A 19,912-nucleotide genomic window follows, 5' to 3' on the forward strand; every position below is an offset into this window, starting at 1 on the left:
ATAGTTTTAGCTCTGTGTTTAGATCTTTGATCCATTTTGACTTACTTTTGTATATGGTGTGGCCCCTTCCCTTTTAAGGTCCACTCAGCTTTTTGTGGTATTGTTATACATGTTACGTTTATACATTTTACAAACCTAGCAATACATTATTAAAGTTACTTACATAATTCTCTGTTATTTAAAAAAGTTGAGAGAAGAAAGTCAATCAAGTGCATGCTTATAGCTTTTGGATAGTCACCTTTTATTTTATTATTCTGGTTCTCTTCATTTGTTCTTGTGCATTTGAGTTATCATCTGGAATCATTTCTTTAGCCCAATACTTACATTGTTGCTTCTGCCTACCTCATTTGTGCTATTTTCAGATATATTACATTTTTATATATTAGGCTTACCCCCCCACCACACACACACATACAGACATACACACACACACAGGGTAAATAAGAAACTTGGAAACAGGCATTTTCCTGATGGAGAGAAAGAAGTAGGAAAGAGGTTTTATATCAGAATTGCAAAGATTGAGTAGGTAGTTATTGCAACAGTCTTCTTGAAGTTTTGGGAGACATTAAAAACTGATGCAGGATGAAATGAAGGGACTTCTATTAATCAGGAGAAGGAATATTAGACAGGTTAAAGATCTTAATGGGAGTTGGGGAAAATCTGGCTTTGCTATTGTGGTTGGTGGGAATTGCAGTAAAATAGGGATGCACAGGCTGTGGACCATCCTTGAAAGCCAGTTTGAGTTTGAAGTAAATTAATTTACGATGATTCCATTTTGTATGATTTCCATAGGTATCATAGAGATGTCATCAAGTATATTAATAATGAAGCATTTATTGTTATTTTTCCTCGAGGATGATTTTAGCTTGATACATTATCTACTCATTCCATACTAGTTCTGATTGTAAACTATTTCTTTGCTTATTTCATCAAAAATACTTTATACATTTTATAAGAAATTCAAACAGGATATAAGTCTTAAGTGGAAAGCGGAAATGCTTGTCTCTCTGTAAACCAATATATTATTTTCTTTAGTGTCTGGACTGTTTTTTGATTATTTGGGAAAGGGGAAATAAGAAGAGAAAAAGATAAACTTTCTTTTCTAATAAGAGTTCAATGTTATTTATCAATCAGTGATAGACATTCCCTAAATTTGGATGCAAATTCAATTTGTTGCTTGATGCCTTTATGAACTACCCTATTTAAAAAATTATAGCCTCCCTCTCCTCCTCCTCCTGTTTTTCTTTTTTTATCTGTAGAACTTACCATGTTTTTACTTCATCAGATGTAAATGGCATGAGTATAGGGATCTTAATAAATATTTGCCAAATGAATGAGTGACTGTATATTTTCATATATATATGATGCTCAGAATGTGTTTTTAAAAGCCCTTTGCTGCTGTAATGATTTTAAGGATTTTACTCTTTAAATAGGAGAAAGAAGCATGCCATTCATAGTAGTGACACAACTTCTTCTGATGAAGAACGCTTTGAAAGAAGGAAATCAAAGAGCATGGCAAGAGCAAGAAATAGGTTAGTAAAGTTTTACTTGTTATTTCCATGATAGAAAAAAGGAATAACAGTTTAAACTTTTTGAATGTGATTCTTACCTGTACTAGCATTTTGCTAGCAGTGATACTTAACACATATTTTAGTCTAGAGTAATACACCGACTTGGTATTCACTTAGTAATTTTTAGAGTAGAAATCTAACCTTGGGAAACTTCCCACAAATTACTTGCTTTGTAAGTACTCAATAAAATAGTGTGTGGGAAGGTAAAGAAAGAGCCAGTGGAAGAGGCCAGCCTCTTGGACAGTCTTTTTCAGTACCTCTCCTCTAATCCAAATCCACTTAATGAGGTTGATTTCAGATGCTTATAATGATTATAGCACTCAAGAGTAAGTAGAATTATTTCCGGAGCCCTTGGGTTTTGTTGGAAAACTTGTTTTAGCTCTGGTGATCTTTGCTTAACTAGAGTAAATGACTCATTGCTACATGGCTCACTAAAATCTTGAGAATTTTCAGTGGATGAGAGAATCAGTATTTTGTCTAGTAAGTTACTAAAGCATCAAATTATAATTTATTCTTTAAAATTTAAGTTAATTTTCTAGCTTATATTTATAATACTAAAGGTACATTTTATTTAGAAATTTTATGTTTAGGAAAGCATTTCTATAATTTGGCATTATATATCTATTGTAGAAATACCAAGTTTTCAGTTAGCTGGTCTTGGAAACAAGTTTGGGTTGGTGTAGATTGTATGCTAAAAAGAGTTCCACATGTGGATGATGGAAAGAAAATGTAAGAGAAAAATTTAAGTTTAAATAAAAGAATTTAATGCCTCTTTAATCTGAACTATTCTGTTACCTGCTTTGGAAATAGATTTTTAAAGTAAGTTAGGATTCAGAAATGTCAGTGAAAGTACATTCATTGTAGAAGCTGTACTTTTTTTAGGCTATTTATGTCATCTTTTGGTGTTTATGCAATGTTAAAAGAGGAAGTAGATTATATTTTCTTAGGGGTAATTACATTAATATCATATAGGATTTTAAGTAGCTGAAAATGTATTTTAAGGTAGTCACACAAACGATAATGCTTAGTTTTCAAAATAGGGTCTAAAATTGGTTTCCCTTGAATAAAACAGAGGGAAATTTATTTCTTCAATCATGTAAACTGAGTAGACATACCCACATAATATCTGAGGATAAATTTAAATGTTATAATAAAGCTTGAGTTCATTTAATGCCATATATTATAGTATTTATAGTAGGTCTTTTTATTTTATGCTTATATAATGTGGAATATCAGGTTTGTTAAGTTTTCTAATTTAGACTAGATTGGGCTTTTTGGACAAAGAGATTCATGATCTTATTTGCTTTCTCTAGTGAATAAATTTATTTCTGGCCTGTTGAAAAGAATTTAGGAAATGTAGTTTAAAAATATGAAATCTCTTGTCATTTTCTGGGTTATGAGAAAAGGGAGGAAGATGAAAATGTGTCAACAAAGATTTAAACTTGCTTATGACATTAAGAATATGAAACTTTAATGCTATCTACTTGAATGTTTATGAATTTCAGATGTTTGCCTATGAACTTAAGAGCAGAAGATTTAGCTAGTGGTATTCTCCGAGAACGTGTCAAAGTGGGTGCAAGCTTGGCTGATGTTGATCCAATGAACATTGATAAATCAGTAAGTTTTGTAAATGTTTTTCTATAAATAGTTTTTTTTTTTTAAAGGTCATTACTTGTTTCTAACACAACACACAATAAAAGTAGAAGATCACCATTGTTAGTGGGGTTTTTTTTGGTGGTTGTTGTTCTTTTGTCGCGTGGCATGCGAGATCTTAGTTCCCCAACCAGGGATTGAACCTGTGCCTCCTGCAGTGGAAGCACAGAGTCCTAACCACTGGACCTGCAGGGAATTCCTCAAAGTATAGTTTTTTGAACTCTGTTTAACTTTATATATGAACTTTTATGTTTAAACTTCAGTTCCTGCTGAAGGCATATATTTTGGAATCATAAGATTATCTCATAAATTAAAAAGAAATCTATAAACGGTTAAAATTATTTTGTAATAAACTTTTCCACTTCTTTCCAAGGTGCGATTTGATAGCATAGGTGGATTGAGCCATCATATTCATGCACTAAAGGAAATGGTAGTATTCCCACTTTTATATCCAGAAATTTTTGAAAAATTTAAAATTCAGCCTCCAAGGTGAGTAATGTCCTAGATGTTTATTATTTTTATTACTGTTAATTTATCAAATTTCAATTAGTAGGTGATTATAAATCTAAATATTATTTATAAATATTTCATATGTATTTATTTGATGTGTTCTAGCAATGAGAATTAGGAATGAAATTTTATTATTTAGGGCTCAAAAGCTGTGGTACTAAGTGTGTTCTTGAAGTTTATATTTCAGCATTTAAGAGTCAGACACAGGATGAGATTCTTTACACAGGCCTTGAATTTACAAGTGGATCGCCTAAGTGGATTTTCCTTAATTTGGTCTCCTAATAGCATTCAGTTTGATACGGTATACTAGTTAGTCTTTGAAAGCACAGTTTCAGCGAAGTGTTGCTTTGACTCATTGATGTGGTATTTTTGAAATGGTAAACTTGATAGTTTATTTTTATGATCAGATTAATTGTGTTTGATCATGAGGTGGTTAGCTAGTTAACTATTAGTAAAGGCTGAGAAATTATGTCAAAGGAAATTGGGCAGAATAAAATATTTTGAAGATGTGCATACAGACTTAAACTGTGAAATATCCCTTTTTATTTCTAATTTATTATTCATGTGTTTCTAATTTATTATTCATGTGTTTAAGGATGCAGAAAATCTTGTTAAAGAGTCATCTTCTGTTTGAGTGGGTTAAGAGTTGGCCTGTAATTCTGCAGTGGGTTTTAGAAATCATAGTAGCAATTTATTTACTTCTTATATGATATAACTTGAATTTTAAAAATAATTGTTATTTTTTTCAAAGCCATTAAAGTAGTATAGCCTTGGGAGAAACTTTAAAAAATGGAGTTATAAACAAAAAGTATTATAAGCAGAAAGTAATCCTACTCCTTAGGGATGAACAGCTTTCTTTTATATATGTATGCATATAATAAGTTTATATTTTGCCTGTATTATGCACATTTAAACATTTAATATAAATGAGATTATTCAATAATACCCTTATGTAACTTTATTTTTCACTTTACACCTTTCCATATCCATAAATAATGTGTGTATTATTCTTTTTGACATCATACTCGTGTTTAAATTACAGATGTAGTGGTGTATTTATCTGTCCCTTGTTAATAGATAGCATTTAGGTTTTTAAAAAAATCTATCTTTTTCACTTTCTTTTGATTATTTCTACATGATATAATCTAAAATGTGAAATTTCTGGGTCATAGGGAAAGTACCTTTAAAATTTTGATGTAGCTTGCCAAATTACTCTCTACTCTGATTGGACTATTTCTTGTGTACCAAAGCTTGGTTCTTTGAGAACATCCTTGAGGACTTTCAACAAAGTGAAACTTTTGTCTGTATATTAGAAAAAGCTATATCAGTGTCTAATAATAATAAAATATACATTAGTACAAAATTATATGGGAGGTGCATGCTTTTGTATTGGTTATTAGTGCTGGTGGTAACATTTATCTACTTTTATTGATTCTTTATTCCTCTAGGGGCTGTTTGTTTTATGGCCCTCCTGGCACAGGTAAAACCTTGGTTGCCAGAGCGTTAGCTAATGAGTGCAGTCAAGGAGACAAAAAGGTGGCTTTTTTTATGCGAAAAGGAGCAGACTGTCTAAGTAAGTGGGTTGGCGAATCTGAGCGGCAACTTAGGCTTCTTTTTGATCAGGTAAGTGAAGTCAGGTAATATGAGAATATCTTCTTTAGAATACTTAACACGTTTGGTCTATAAATACAAACTGTTCATGACGAGTCATATTTTCCAATCAATTCCAGTCAGTTTCCAATGTTAAATTTAGGATCAGTAATCTGAATTTGTATGCCTTAGAGGTATTTAATAGCAATTTCACTAGTACTAATTTAAGATGATTCACAAAATATTTACTGAGGTGGCTACTAGGCATATAATACCATGTTAAGTGCTTTTGAGAACCCTGGATATAACATATATATCACTAGATTATAATCTAACTGAGGAAGTAGAACAAGCATAAAAAGTTAAATATCTGTGCAAGAAATCTCAGGAAGCAGTATATTCTTTATTTTCATAAGTTGTAAATATGGTATTAGAAGAACTCAGTATTAAGTGAATGCTTTTAAAAGGCAGAGTAAGGTAAGTGAATAATATCATGTAGGCTGTCTTTACTATTTATATATAACAGTAACTTTAAAAATATCATTTCCTAATACTTACAAAAATTAGTCCTGATATAAATTTACTTTTAATTGTTTGAGCTACTGAAGGAAGTCATTCATACTTGGTAATGCAACTTATATTTTGTTCTGTCTAAGGAAATTCACATGACATTTAAAAAAATGCTTTCAGCAAGCATTTGTTGAAGACCCATTACTGAGTTGATGTGTATCAAAGTCCTTTGTAATTGGTAAAGCACTTCAAATATTTTTAGTTATATTAGTATTAAAAACTGCTGTGTTCTAGGTAACGGGGGCTCTAGAAAGAGGAATAAAATAAAATTCCTAGCCTCAAGGTGCTCAATGTCCATTGGGAAGTCAAACATATGCAGTCTTCATGTTTAAAGAGAATTTAATAATAATTGGAAAATAATATAAAATAACATTGGTGGATTAGGGAAGAGTTAGCTTGGGAATGCTGGCAAATTGTCCATGACTTAATTTTAAATTTTTGACAGACTTATTCCTTTTGCCACTTCCTACTGGGGTAGGAATGTGTCTTGGTTTCATTCAAAACCATAGCATTAATCTGCTTTTTAAATCTATATTTACTTTGTTTCATAGATTTCTTTGTGGGTAAGAGTATTTGAAATGTTTGCTTTCTTTTTAAAAAAACTGCTCATAGTCATTTTTGTCTTTTTAAATGTGAAGAGTCTACATTCCTAAATTAAGTATATGATCTATTCACTAAATGAGATGAAGGAGGTACAGTCGGCCTTCCATATCTGCTGGTTCCACATCCACAGATTCAGGCAACAATTTCGTCTCCAGTTGGTTGAATCCACAGATGTGGAATCCATGGATATGTAGGGCTGACTGTGCTACGCTATTTTATATAAGGGACTTGAGCATCCTCGTATTTTGGTATCTGCAGGGAGTCCTGGAACCAGTCTACCATGGATACTGAGGGATGACTGTACAATATATTGGCTAAGAGTTTGGCCTTTGGTGTCAGAAAAGTGTTAGTTTATCTTTAGCTTTACTGTTAAGTATGTAACTTTAAGTAAATGAAAGCATCTGATCCTTATTTGCATCCTCTATAAAATGGGGGAAATAATACCTATCTAACTGGACTACTGTGAGTTTTTACCAAAAGGAAGTGTATACAGTTGACCCTTGAACAATATAGGGGTTAGGGGCACCAACCTCTGCGCATTTGAAAATCCGTGTATAACTTTTGACTCCCCGCAAACTTAACTACTAATAGCCTACTGTTGATAGGAAGCCTTACCAATAATATAAACAGCACGCATGTTTTGTATTGTGTTTATATACTGTGTTCTTACAATAAAGTAAGCTAGAGAGAAGAAAATGTTATTAAGAAAATCATAAAAGATTTACAGTACTGTACTGTAGTTATCACAACCAAAATTTTATGTTGCCTGAATACAAGATGAATTCTCTCTCAACCTACATCAATATTGTCTTATATGATACAAAACACTGTAGATGTTATATATATTACTAACACTAGACATCAAGAATGAAAAGATAATATGAAAAAGAAATTCATATTTATTACAGGTATAACGATTCATGCATTGATAGCAAAGAAGCAGCAGTATGATTGTTTCATGGTAGCCTAGCCTATGCACTAGTGAATGAATTGTTATAAAATTTTTATGGCATACACAAATTACAGTCATATTCATAATACAGTAATGGAAACATTGTTATATTAGGAAAAAAACTCTTACCTGTGATGATTGGCTGATATGCAGCTTCTCCAATTACGAGAGAGGGGCATGCTGTATAGTAATATAGTTCTTTGAAAGCAAAGGTGTAAAACTGTAAGAAAATGAACACATTATTAATTTTTTATTAAATATCACTCACCTTATACTATGTAAGGATATGCTGGCCGTTTCAGTACAAGTCTTGCACACAATAGTCTACACAATGAATACTTTAAGTGGTAATTATGACAAAAATGTCTCATACAGTTCTTGCTGTACAGTTATTAGATTTTCACATGAAGACACTGACACACATACATAATAGAAAGTTTATTAACTGTACAGAATGATGATTGTTTACTATTCATTAAATGGAAGTGGATTATCATAAAGGTCTTCATCTTTGTCATCTTCATGTTGAGCCGGCTGAGGCGGAGGAGAAGAGGAGGGGTTGGACTTGCTGTCTCAGGGGTGGCAGAGGTGCAAGAGGTGGAGGAGATGCAAGGCACGGCAGGAGAGACAGGCACACTTGGTGTAACTTTATGAAAATACATCATAATTTCTGCTTGACTTTTTTGCTTTTTCATTTCTCTAAAAATGTTTCTGTATGGTACCAATCCTTCTTCCACCGTTTGCTCTAGTCTCAGTGCCCATGTCATAGACATGTGGTAAAAGCAGTCAAAAGCAGTTTTGAGTAATCGGAAGTTTCTGCCAGATTGTCTAAGGTCAATTTGTTTTCTGGCACTGCTTCTTCTACATCTTCTTTCTCATTGCCTGACACTAGTTCGGAAGCACTCATATCCATCTTCTGGATATTTCATCTTCTGTCAGTGCCTCTGGTGTTATGTCTGTTAGCTCTTGAGTTTCTCCAAGATTCATATCTTGAGGCCCTTCATGCCCCACCTTTTTTTTTGGCCATATCTACAATCTCTTTTGTGATTTACTTAATTGGCTCTATCATAAATCCTGTAAAGTCACCCACAGCATCGGGACACAGTTTTCTCCAGCAGGAATTTATTGTTTTGGGCTTGGTGACTTTCATGGCTTTTTCTAACAATAATGGAGAGAAATGGTGTAACCCTTCCAGACATTCATGATGTTCTCTCTATTGGGGCTCTCTTCCATAGTGTTGACAATCCTTTCCATAGTGTCCTGTCTATAATGAGGCTTAGAAGTCCTTATGAACCCCTGATCTGGAGGCTGAATTAGAGTTGTTATGTTTGGGGACAAGTAGACCACTTCAGCATCTTTGGTATTGAACTCATCGAGTTCTGGGTGGCCAGGGGCATTGTCCAATATCAAAAGAACTTTAAAAGTGGTTCTCTTACTGGAAAGGTGCTTCCTCACTTCAGGGATGAAGCATAGATGGAAACAATCCAGAAAAAGAGTTCTCATTGTCCAGGCTTGCTTGTACAACCAAAAGATTGGCAGCTGGTGTTTATCTTTTCCCTTCAAGACTCGAGAGTTAGCAGCTTTATAGATAAAGGCAGTCCTGATCGTAAACCCGATTGCATTTGCCCAAAACAGTAGAGTTAGCTTATCCCTTCCAGCCTTAAATCCTGGTGCTCATTTCTCTTCTTTACTAATAAATGTGAATAGGGCACTATTGTCTGCATTAAAAACCTGTTCAGGCAGATACCCTTTCTCATCAACGGTTTTCTTAATTGTGTCTGGGAACTTGTTTGCTACCTCTTGGTCAGCAGACGGTGCTTCTGTTACCTTGACATTTTTTTTTTTTAATTTTTAAAAAAAATGTTTATTTTTTTCAAAGAAAAATAGCAATAGCCAACTGGAAACCTGCTTATTCTTCAACTCCAGTTTTGTTTTCTTTAAATTTAGAAGTGACTTAACTGATTTACTATTTTAAACAAACCCCAGCACTTCCCTGGTGGTCCAGTGGTAAAGAATCTGCCTTACAGTTCAGGGGACACGGGTTTGATCCCTGGTCAGGGAACTAAGATCCCACATGCCGTGGCCACTAAGCCCCTGCCAGAGCCCGTGTGCCTCAGCTAGAGAGCCTGCGTGCCGCAAACTACAGAACCCACGCGCTTTGGAACCTGCACGCCACAACTACAGAGCCCATGAGCCCTGGAGCCTATGTGCCACAGCTAGAGAGAGAAAAACCCGCACGCCGCAACTATAGAGAAGTCCGTGTGCTGCAATGAAGAGCCCCCGTGCCGCAACAAAAGGTCCCACATGCCTCAGCGAAGATCTCCCGCGTGCCGCAACTAAGACCCAGACGCAGCCAAAAATAAAATAAATAAATAATAAATGTTTAAAAACAAACAAACCCTCCCTTTCCCCTTTACATGTTTACCATCTACTTATGCTGAATCCTTCCAAGGAGATTGCTCCAGCATATATCTCCAGGTCCTTGCTTTGCTTATTTTACCAAAAAATGCAAAACACAGTTCCATCCTGCATCTGAAGGGCTCCAATCGTCAAAAATAGGGAAAAAAACCACTTTGGAATAGCCAGTTAACTTGAATTAAAAAAAATCCACACGAATGCCTTTTGGTTGGGGCAGGAATTCACTCCTATGTTCCCGGTAATATGATCCAGCTCCATAAATCCTTGTAATTTATCCTCCCTAGCCTATGCACATACCTCTATCTAAAATTATTTGCTGGCATTAATTTCTACAGGTTTAGATTTTTCATCTTCCTTTTGCTTTAAGTTTTCATAGAATGACCTTGCTTTTTCTTGAATTATATTAGAGTCTACAGGAATACTTTTCTTATATCCTGCATCCACATAAAAGCTGCATTTTCAATATGAGATAAAAAGGTATTTTGCAAAAAGTTCAAGGTTTCACACCTGTTGGTGTAGCTGCAACAAGAGCTTCAGGGATTTCCTTTTCTTCTTTTTTTTAAAATACCCCTTACGCTGGATTCATTTATCTTGAAATGGCTGCAACTGCAGCTGCAGACCTAAATCTACGATACATATCAAGCAATTCAGCTTTTTCTTGTAATGTCATGCCTTTTCTTTGCTTCTTGGGGGCACTTCCAGCATCAACAGTGGCACTTTGTATAGGTCCCATGGTGTTATTTAACGTTTACTGTATTGCAGTAAACACAAGGAAAAATATGCAACATCACTTTAAGTAAAAAAAGATCACTGTTTACTGTGATATGTAATTTACTGGAGAGAGGAACTGTTCACAAGGAGAAGATTAGCATCACACAGCATTTTAAGGGGATATTTGCAACACTTGAGTTCAGCGCAATAGCAACAGGAGGTGGCTATGATATTATTACAGTAGTACAGTATGTACCACAGTTAATTTTATGCAGTTATGATTTAATACTGCATCTTTGTTTACATTTCGACTGTAAATGGAGCAGGTACAGTGTTTATTCATGTAAGTTTTGATAAATTTTAACTTTTTATGATAGATTTGTGTGTATTTTATGATAGTAAATGATAAAATAGACTAGTATCTACGTATATTTTATACACCCATGACATACTGTGTTCTTAATTTCTTCACTATTTCTAGGCTACCCAGTTCATCTGTGAGTTTTTTCAAATTGACATAAATCTCCCCCAAAATATTTTCAATATATTTATTGAAAGAAATCCACGTATACAAAGGTCAACTGTAAAGTGCTTATCACATTAACTGGTGTTAAATACACTGTACTTCCTTTTTGCAATTGTGTGAGGCCATAGTTCTAAAAAAGAGCTGTGTTTCATGTATGTAAAAGTAATGATTAAATCTTTACTCTTCTTCTCTTAGTATGTAATTCTAGCCTTATAAAGTTTTTTTTTTCAAAAGGGGCAAAGTTTTGTGGTTGAATTGTCTTTCATTTAAAGTTATTAGAGGGACTTCCCTGGTGGTGCAGTGGCTAAGAATCCACCTGCCAATGCAGGGGACATGGGTTTGAGCCGTGGTCCGGGAAGATCCCACATGCCGCGGAGCAACGGAGCCCGTGAGCCACAACTACTGAGCCTGTGTGCCACAACTGCTGAGCCCGTGTGCCATAACTACTGAGCCTGTGTGCCGCAACTACTGAAGCCTGCTTGCCTAGAGCCCATGCTCTGTCCACAACAAGAGAAGCCACCACAGTGAGAAGCCCGTGCACCACAGTGAAGAATAGCCCCTGCTCGCCACAACTAGAGAAAGCCCGTGCGCAGCAACAAAGACCCAATGCAGCCAAAAATAAATAAATAAATTAAAAAAAATAAAATTATTAGAGAACACTGGAAGTTTAATGAACATTGTTATCAGTAAGGGAGAAATGAAAAATTGTATCCATTCTTTAATAAACTGACCTTCCTGTGAACTAAGAATTAGCTTTAAGTAATTTTGAAATGAAAATAAACTCTATTAATTTGAGTAAATTATATAACAGTTTTCATTTGTAATTAAAATTTATTTACCTTAAATCAAGTTCCTACATAGATCTGTGATTTATTGAGAAAAATGACACTGTGAAAGTACCGGAAGAAAACTCAGGAGAATTTTGTTTCTAATCTCAGAGTAGGGAAAGTCTAACTATGGAAGAAAAGAATCCACTATATAAAATCTTTTTTTTACATTCTGCGTGGCAACAATATGGTAAGCAAAACCAAAAGATGATACCCTTTGAAGAAAAATATTTTCATTTCATTTCATAGAGAGAGTCTGATTTTTAAGTAAATATAGATCCTAGAAATCAGTAAGCAGAAGACCAATGATCCAATAGAAAAATTGGCAAAGGATATGAACAGAACTTGTGCAGAAAAAGCAATATTAATGGCTCTTTTAAGATATGAAAAATGCTCATCTTCCTTGATAATAAAAATAAAAATTAGAATGAAAATGAGGTAACATCCTTTATCTTAAAACGTTAGTCAAGAACAAGAAGTTTGATAATAAATTGTTGGTGAGCAGTCTTAAATATTTCTGGTGAGAAGTGTAAATTGATACATCAATGGAAGATAATTTGCAAGTATCTAAATTAGGAATGACACATGCCTTTTGAACCATAAGTTCCACTTTTATAATTTTTTATATTGATATGTTTATATTCATGTGAAATGTTAAATGTACACAGATGTTTGTTCAAGCATTATTGATAATAGGAAGAGATTGAAAACAGCTTAAATGTCCATGAGTAGGGGACTCGTTTAATTACGGCACATCCATATAGTGTGGCATTTTGTAGCTGTTAAAAAAGTATGAAGCAGATCTTTATGTACTTACATGTAAGCTAATTAAAATATATCAATAACATAAAATAGGCTGTGTTATACAATAAAAGCAATATGTATAGTGTGTTTAAATGTGTTTAAAAATACATGTTTGTTTATGTGTATAAATGACATGTATGGAAGAATAAACAAACTGAAAACAGTAGTTGTCTACTGGGTGGAGACCTTGTGGTTGGAGTCTGGGGTGATAAGGAGCTTTCCTTTTTCCTGTATAATCTTTCTTACCTGCTGTATGTTGTACCATTTGCTTATATTACCTATTAAGAAAATACAGTAATTAAATTAAAAATGAAAACTAATACAATAAATAATGTTTGCTTTCTTTTTATACTAGGCATATTTGATGAGACCGTCTATAATATTTTTTGATGAAATAGATGGATTAGCTCCAGTTCGCTCTAGCAGGCAAGATCAGATCCACAGGTAATTTTTCCTAATCTGATTATGTTGAATTCTTTTCATTTGTTGACATAGTATTTAGATTTAGCCCTTGGATAAGTGCTATGAGGCTTATAAGATGTGACCTCTGTTCTTGAGGAAGACTTCTTTCATTAGCACAGGGGTCAGCAAACCAGGACCCATGAGCCAAATCTTCTCCCTGTTTTTGTAAATGAAGTTTCATTGGAACACAGCCATATTCATTGCTTTTTGCGTTATATATATATCTCCTTTTGCACTACAAGAGCAGAGATGAGGGAGGGGTTGTGAGAGGAAGATCATATGACTTGCAAAGCCTTAACGCATTTACTTTCTGGCCCTTTACAGAAAAAGATGCCTAATCCTGATATAGCATAATGTTTTTGAAATTTATCCACGTCACATACACTAATATTTTGTTCTTTTTAATTTCTGAGTAGTAGTCCTTGGGCAGCATGTGTGTCTCTGTGTGTGTGTCTGTATGTGTACCACAATTTGTTTAATTCCTCTGATAGAGATTTGGTTTGCTTCTATATTTGGCTATTATGATAATGCTGCTGTGAACATTTGCATACACATTTTCATGGGACCATATGTTTTCATTTCTGTTGGGTAAATACCTTAGAGAGAAATGGCTGAATCCTATGTTAAATGTTTGTTTAAATTGATACTACTTTCCAAAGTGGTTTACCATTTTATGTTTTTAACTGTAATGTATCAGGATTTGGGATGCTTCTCATTCTTGCCAGCATTTCGTATTTTTACTCTCTAACTGTTGCTATTCTAATGAGTGTGTAGTAGTGGATTAATTTTCATTTTTCTGATGACTAATAATATTGAGCATCTTTGCATGCACTTATTGCTCATTTACATATTTTCTTTTGTGAAATGTCTGTTATATTATTTTACCCTTTAAAAGTAAAGAAATCATATTGTATGTCTCATTGTAGTGTAAGATTTTTTTTATGTGCTCTTAAAACAAGCCCTTTGTCAGATCTATGTTTTGAAAAGTTTTCTACTAGTCTGGCTTGCCTTTTTCTTAAATATGACTTTTTGAAAATCAAAAAGTTTTAGTCTTGATGAAGCCCATTATGTAAATTTTTTTGGTATATATTTTTGTGTCTTGAGAATAATTTCCTAAACCAATTTGTCAACTATTCTATATTTTCTTCTAAAATATTAGTAGTGTTAGCCGTTAAATTTTGGTCAGTGATTCATTTTAAAGTTAACATTCATATGTCAGCATAAGGTAAGGGTTTGAGTTAATTTTTATAGCTAGTGCAAGGTATGGACTGAAATTTACTTTTTCCATATTTTTTTTTCCAATTGTTCCAGGACCATTTATTGAAAAGGTTACCTGTCTCCATTGAATTACTTGGCATCTTTGTCAGAAATTGACCATTAAGTTGTCTATTCCTAGACTTGTTAGTTGGTTCCATTGATCTTTAGGTTTATCCTTATATCATTGACTTAATTACTTGAGAAATTTATACAGTCTTATTAGTATAAGTCCCCAACCTTGTTCTTTGTAATTTTAAAAAAAATCTTTTTTAAAGAGCAGTTTTAGGTTTACAGCATAATTGAGAGGAAGGTACAGAGATTATTCCATTTACTCTGTGCCCACACTGATACACAGCCTCCCCCATTATCAACATCTTTCATCAGAGAGGGTACATTTGTTACAATTGAGGAACCTGCATTGACACATGATAATCACACAAAGTGTGTAGTCACTCTGGGTGTTTTGCATTTTGTGAGTTTGGACAAATGTATAATAACATGCATATGTCATTATAGTATCACGCAGAGTATTTTCATTGTCCTAAAAATCCTCTGTGCTCTACCAACTCATCCCTCCTTTCCCTCACCACCCCACCCCCTCAGTCCCTGGCACTAATGATTTTTTACTATCTACCCTCGCCCTTTCCGTAATGCTATGTATTTGTAATCATCCAGCATGTAATCTTTCAGGTTAACTTCTTTCATTTAGCAATATGCATTTAGCAATATGCATTGTGACTTTTCTTGGCTTTTTGTTTGTTTGTTTGTTTCTTCTGTTTGCTTTAGGTTTAGTTTTCTCTTTTTCTAAATTATTCAGATGGAATTTTAGACTTTGACTGAAACTTTTTTCTTTTCTAATATAGGCATTGAAAGCTATAAATTTCTTTTTAAGCACTGCTTTAGCTGCATCCCAGTTTTTGACCTCTTATATAATCAGTGTCCTACAGTTCAAACTAATTTCCAATTCGTCTTGTCATTTCTTCTTTGACACAATGAATATTTAGAAGTGTGTTGTTTAGTTTACAAGTTGTGTTTTTTATCTTATTGTTTCTAATTTAATTTTTTAATTGAGGTATAATTAACATAAAACAGTATATTAGTTTCTCTAATTTAATTTTATTGTGGTCAGAAACGATAACTCTTAAAGTCATTTTAAATTCACTGCAGTTTTCTTTATGTCCCAGGTATTGTCTGTGTTGTGAATTTGTATTCTGCTGTTTGTGGTATAATATTCTCTATATATATCAAGTAAGACAGGGTTATAATAATGTTATGCAGGGCGTTTTGTGTTTTTACTGATTTTTTTTGTCTAGTTATTTTATGAACATTAGAGAGATGTGGTAAAATGTCCAACTATGCTTGTAGAATTGTCTCTTTAATTCTGCCAGTTTTTGTTTCATTTATTTTGAAGTTTTGTTTTGGGTGCAAACACATTTATTATTTTGGATGTCTTTATTTTTTTATTTTTTATTTATTTTTTTTTTTGCGGTACGCGGACCTCTCACTGTTGTGGCCTCTCCCGTTGCGGAGCACAGGCTTCGGACGCGCAGGCTCAATGGCCATGGCTCACGGGCCCAGCCGCTCCGCGGCATGCGGGATCTTCCCGGACCGGGGCACGAACCCGTGTACCCTGCATCAGCAGGCAGACTCTCAACCACTGCGCCACCAGGGAAGCCCGGATGTCTTTATTTTGAAGTTGCCTTCTAATTATGAAATGCCCCTCTTTATCTTTGTTAACACTTTTTGTTTTGAAACCTATTTTCATTAGAATCTAATGAAATGATTATCTAATGATTATCTAATGATTAAGCTAATCTAGACTTCTGATGTTTTTTGCTTGGTACATTTTTTTTCCATTAACTTACTACCTACCTTTCAGTGTCTTAATATTTAGAGTATTACTTTTGTGGATGATACATAGTTGGGTCTTGTTTTCCTAACTGGACAATCTCTTCATTTTAATTTGAAAGTTTAATCCATTAATGTTTATGTAATCATTGACACAAATGAATTGGAGAATACCATTTCATGTTTGTTTTCTATTTATGTGTGTTTTCTTTTTGTTTTTCATTTCTTGCTTTTCTAAAGAGAATATTTGGACATATTTTAGAATCTTTATTTTACTACTGATTTTTTAAAAAATTAATTTATTTTTATTTTTGGCTGCGTTGGGTCTTCGTTGCTGCGCGCAGGCTTTCTCTAGTTAGGGCGAGGGGGGCTACTCTTCATTGTGGTGCACGGGCTTCTCGTTGCGGTGGCTTCTCTTGTTGCGGAGGATGGGCTCTAGGCGTGCGGTCTTCAGTAGTTGTGGCTTGCGGGCTCTAGAGTGCAGGCTCAGTAGTTGTGGTGCATGGGCTTAGCTGCTCCATGGCATGTGGGATCTTCCCAGACCAGGGATCGAACCTGTGTTCCCTGCATTGGTAGGCAGATTCTTATCCACTGCACCACCAGGGAAGCCCTACTACTGATTTTTTTTTTTCTTTTGCGGTATGCGGGCCTCTCACTGTTGTGGCCTCTCCCGTTGTGGAGCACAGGCTCTGGACACGCAGGCTCAGCGGCCATGGCTCATGGGCCCAGCCGCTCCGCAGCATGTGGGATCTTCCCAGACCGGGGCACAAACCCGTGTCCCCTGCATCGGCAGGCGGACTCTAAACCACTGTGCCACCAGGGAAGCCCCCTACTACTGATTTTTTTAAAGCTCTTTTATTGAGGTATAATTGATACAGAATACTATATATACTCATTGATATACTTAAAGAGTACACTTGGTAATTTTAACATATGTATTTACTTGTGAAACTGTAACTATCAATACATATAAGGATACATATAAGAGAGGTTCCAAATGGTGGGAAAAAGGGATGCAAAAGCTTAGTAACAAATATTCACAGCAGTGTTATTCATAATAGTCATAACATGGAAATAACCCAGATGTCCATTAGCTGATGAATGGTTAAATAAAATGTGGTATATCCACATGGTAGAATATCATTCAGCCTCAAAAAGGAATGAGATTCTGACACATGCTACATGTGTTTATCTTATACATGTAACATTGGTGAACCTCACATACGTTACGCTAGTTGAAACAAAGCCAGACACAAAAGATCACATATTGTATTGTTTCATTTATGTAAAATGTCCAAAATAGTCAAATTCAGAAAATGGTATAAAAGTGTATCAAGTAAATACTAACAGAAAGCTACTATTGCTATATTAGACAAAAGAGACTCTTAAGACAGAAAGCATTATTATACATAAAAAGAGGATCAATTTACAATGATAAAATCTTCAATTTATTAAAAGATGTAATAGTTTAAAATTTATAATTCCCTAATTACTACATTTCAAACTGTATAAAACAAAAATTGGCAGAACTGCAAAGAGTCAAATTGATAATCATTGTGAGAGATATCATGTACCTCTCAGTAATTAATAGACCAAATGAGCATAAAATAAATTCTCTACAGATTATTTGAACAACTTTATTATATTAATCTGATCTTGTGGGCATACTTATCTAAGGCAATTATAGAATGAACACTGTTTTCAAACAGACACAGCATTTATAAAAATTGACCATATATTGTGCCTTAAATCACAACTAATTTCCAAAGTTTAGTAATATACAAAATATAAGAAACAAATGACAAAAAGATAAGCAGAGAATTTTATGTTTTTATCAAGAACTATTGTCCTAACTCTAAGCAATCTCTGGTATTAGTAAAATAAAAAATTATAGCTAACTATGTATGAACTGCAAACAGAGATATGCAGAAATCAGGAAAGTAGAAAGTCACTTCTTTGAAAAAAATAAAATTGACCAACCTGTTGCACAATTGGCCATGATAAAAAAAGACAGTGATAAGGCAATATTTAGGAATACAAAATATGATGTTATTTTAGATTCTGTAAACATTAAAGGTTAAGAGGATGAAGGCCTAAGCTTAAGAGGTAAAAGTATAAAACTTTTAGGAAAAAACCTGTGGGAACATCTTCATGACCTGTATGAATGTTCACAGCTTTTTTGGTAATAGCCAAAAACTGGAAACAGTCTAAATGTCCATCAACATGTGAATCAACAAATTGGGATCCATCCATAAAATGGAATATTGCTTAGCAATGAAAAGGAATAAACTATTGTTAAACCAACAATGTGGTGAATTTCAAAATAATCATGCTGAGGGAAGGAATCCAGAAAAAAAAAGTATTTACTGTGTGATCCCATGTATATAAAATTTTAGGTAATGCAAGCTAATCTATAGTGACAGAACTCAGATCAGTGGTTGCCAGGGGATTGGGTCAAAGAAGAGCAGTAGGGAATGGATTTTGAAGGGCATGAAGAAGAGCATGATGGATATTACTTTTTTTCATTATGGTGATAGTTTCACATACTTCAAAACGTAGCAATTTGTATACTTTAAATATATTCAGTGTATTGTATGTCAGTTATATCTGCAGAAGACTTAAACCTGTTTAGAGTGATATGAGAAAGTTAAATGGAACTTAGTTTTACTTGTGAACATGGATATAAAAATCCATTTTTTTAGTCTTTAAGACTGATAAAAGTTAGTATAAGCAGCAATTTTTGCAACTTTTTCTTTCTTCCCTTTTTAAAATTTTGTCTGAAAATTTTGTTACAGCTCTATAGTATCAACCCTCCTTGCTCTTATGGATGGATTAGACAATAGGGGCGAAATTGTTGTTATTGGTGCTACAAATAGACTTGATTCTATAGATCCTGCTCTCAGGAGACCTGGTCGTTTTGACAGAGAATTTCTTTTCAACCTTCCTGATCAAAAGGTAAGAGTTTTTGATATATTAAGATTTATTTGTGACTCAATTATGAAATATATATATATGTATACATATACTTTGAAAGTGGTATTTTATGAGTTGTCATTTTCAAAATTTTGTGCTTGTTGGATATCTTAGTTACTCCGTAAAAAATTCTTGTCATTATTGAATAATTTAATCTTTTTTGTTAACAATTATCAGAAAGTTTGTGATTTTTAGGAAGTAAGGGTATGATTTTTAGGTTACTATAGATGCCTACTTACTCTTTTCTTTAGTTCTCCACATTGTATTAATTATCTTGTATGACAGGTTATATGTCTCTTGTTCACCAAAGTACCTTTGTTCCCATAAAAATAACGTTTTTAGAGTAATGGTGGCTTTATGAATAAGAGCCCAATATGCAAATTCTCATAGAAATGGCTGTAACATCTTAATTAAAAGCAGCAAATGCCATTCATTATAGTGTAGTTTTAAAAAGAACATAATAAAAAAAATAAGAACATAATTAAAACAGGGCAATATGTAGTCATTGACTATGTAAAATGTTATTTAATATGTTATACAGAGTTCTCTTGTCCTATTTTTACTTGGCAATATTTTGGTTAGTCTTTGACCAGTTTAATCATTGACTGTCATCTTCACTGCACATTTATATTTGAGA

General features: G+C 33.8%; 1 protein-coding gene across 6 annotated transcripts in view; it reads left to right on the top strand.

Moving 5' to 3' along the window:
- ATAD2B (ATPase family AAA domain containing 2B) overlaps positions 1 to 19,912 on the top strand; it is a 151,144-nt gene that overhangs the window by 41,861 nt on the left and 89,371 nt on the right. For all 6 annotated transcript variants that reach the window (XR_013831073.1, XR_013831074.1, XM_079940979.1 and 3 more), the window contains exons 9-14: positions 1,434 to 1,532; positions 3,077 to 3,188; positions 3,598 to 3,713; positions 5,183 to 5,357; positions 13,091 to 13,179; positions 19,098 to 19,257. Coding sequence is in view for 4 of the 6 variants with exons in the window: in XM_079940979.1 (XP_079797105.1) it covers positions 1,434 to 1,532; positions 3,077 to 3,188; positions 3,598 to 3,713; positions 5,183 to 5,357; positions 13,091 to 13,179; positions 19,098 to 19,257 (751 nt within the window). In the remaining 2 variants the exon portion in view is untranslated. The remainder of the gene's footprint in view (positions 1 to 1,433; positions 1,533 to 3,076; positions 3,189 to 3,597; positions 3,714 to 5,182; positions 5,358 to 13,090; positions 13,180 to 19,097; positions 19,258 to 19,912) is intronic.

The sequence above is a fragment of the Stenella coeruleoalba genome, assembly GCF_951394435.1.
Source record: "Stenella coeruleoalba genome assembly, chromosome: 13".
Lineage (NCBI taxonomy): Eukaryota > Metazoa > Chordata > Mammalia > Artiodactyla > Delphinidae > Stenella > Stenella coeruleoalba.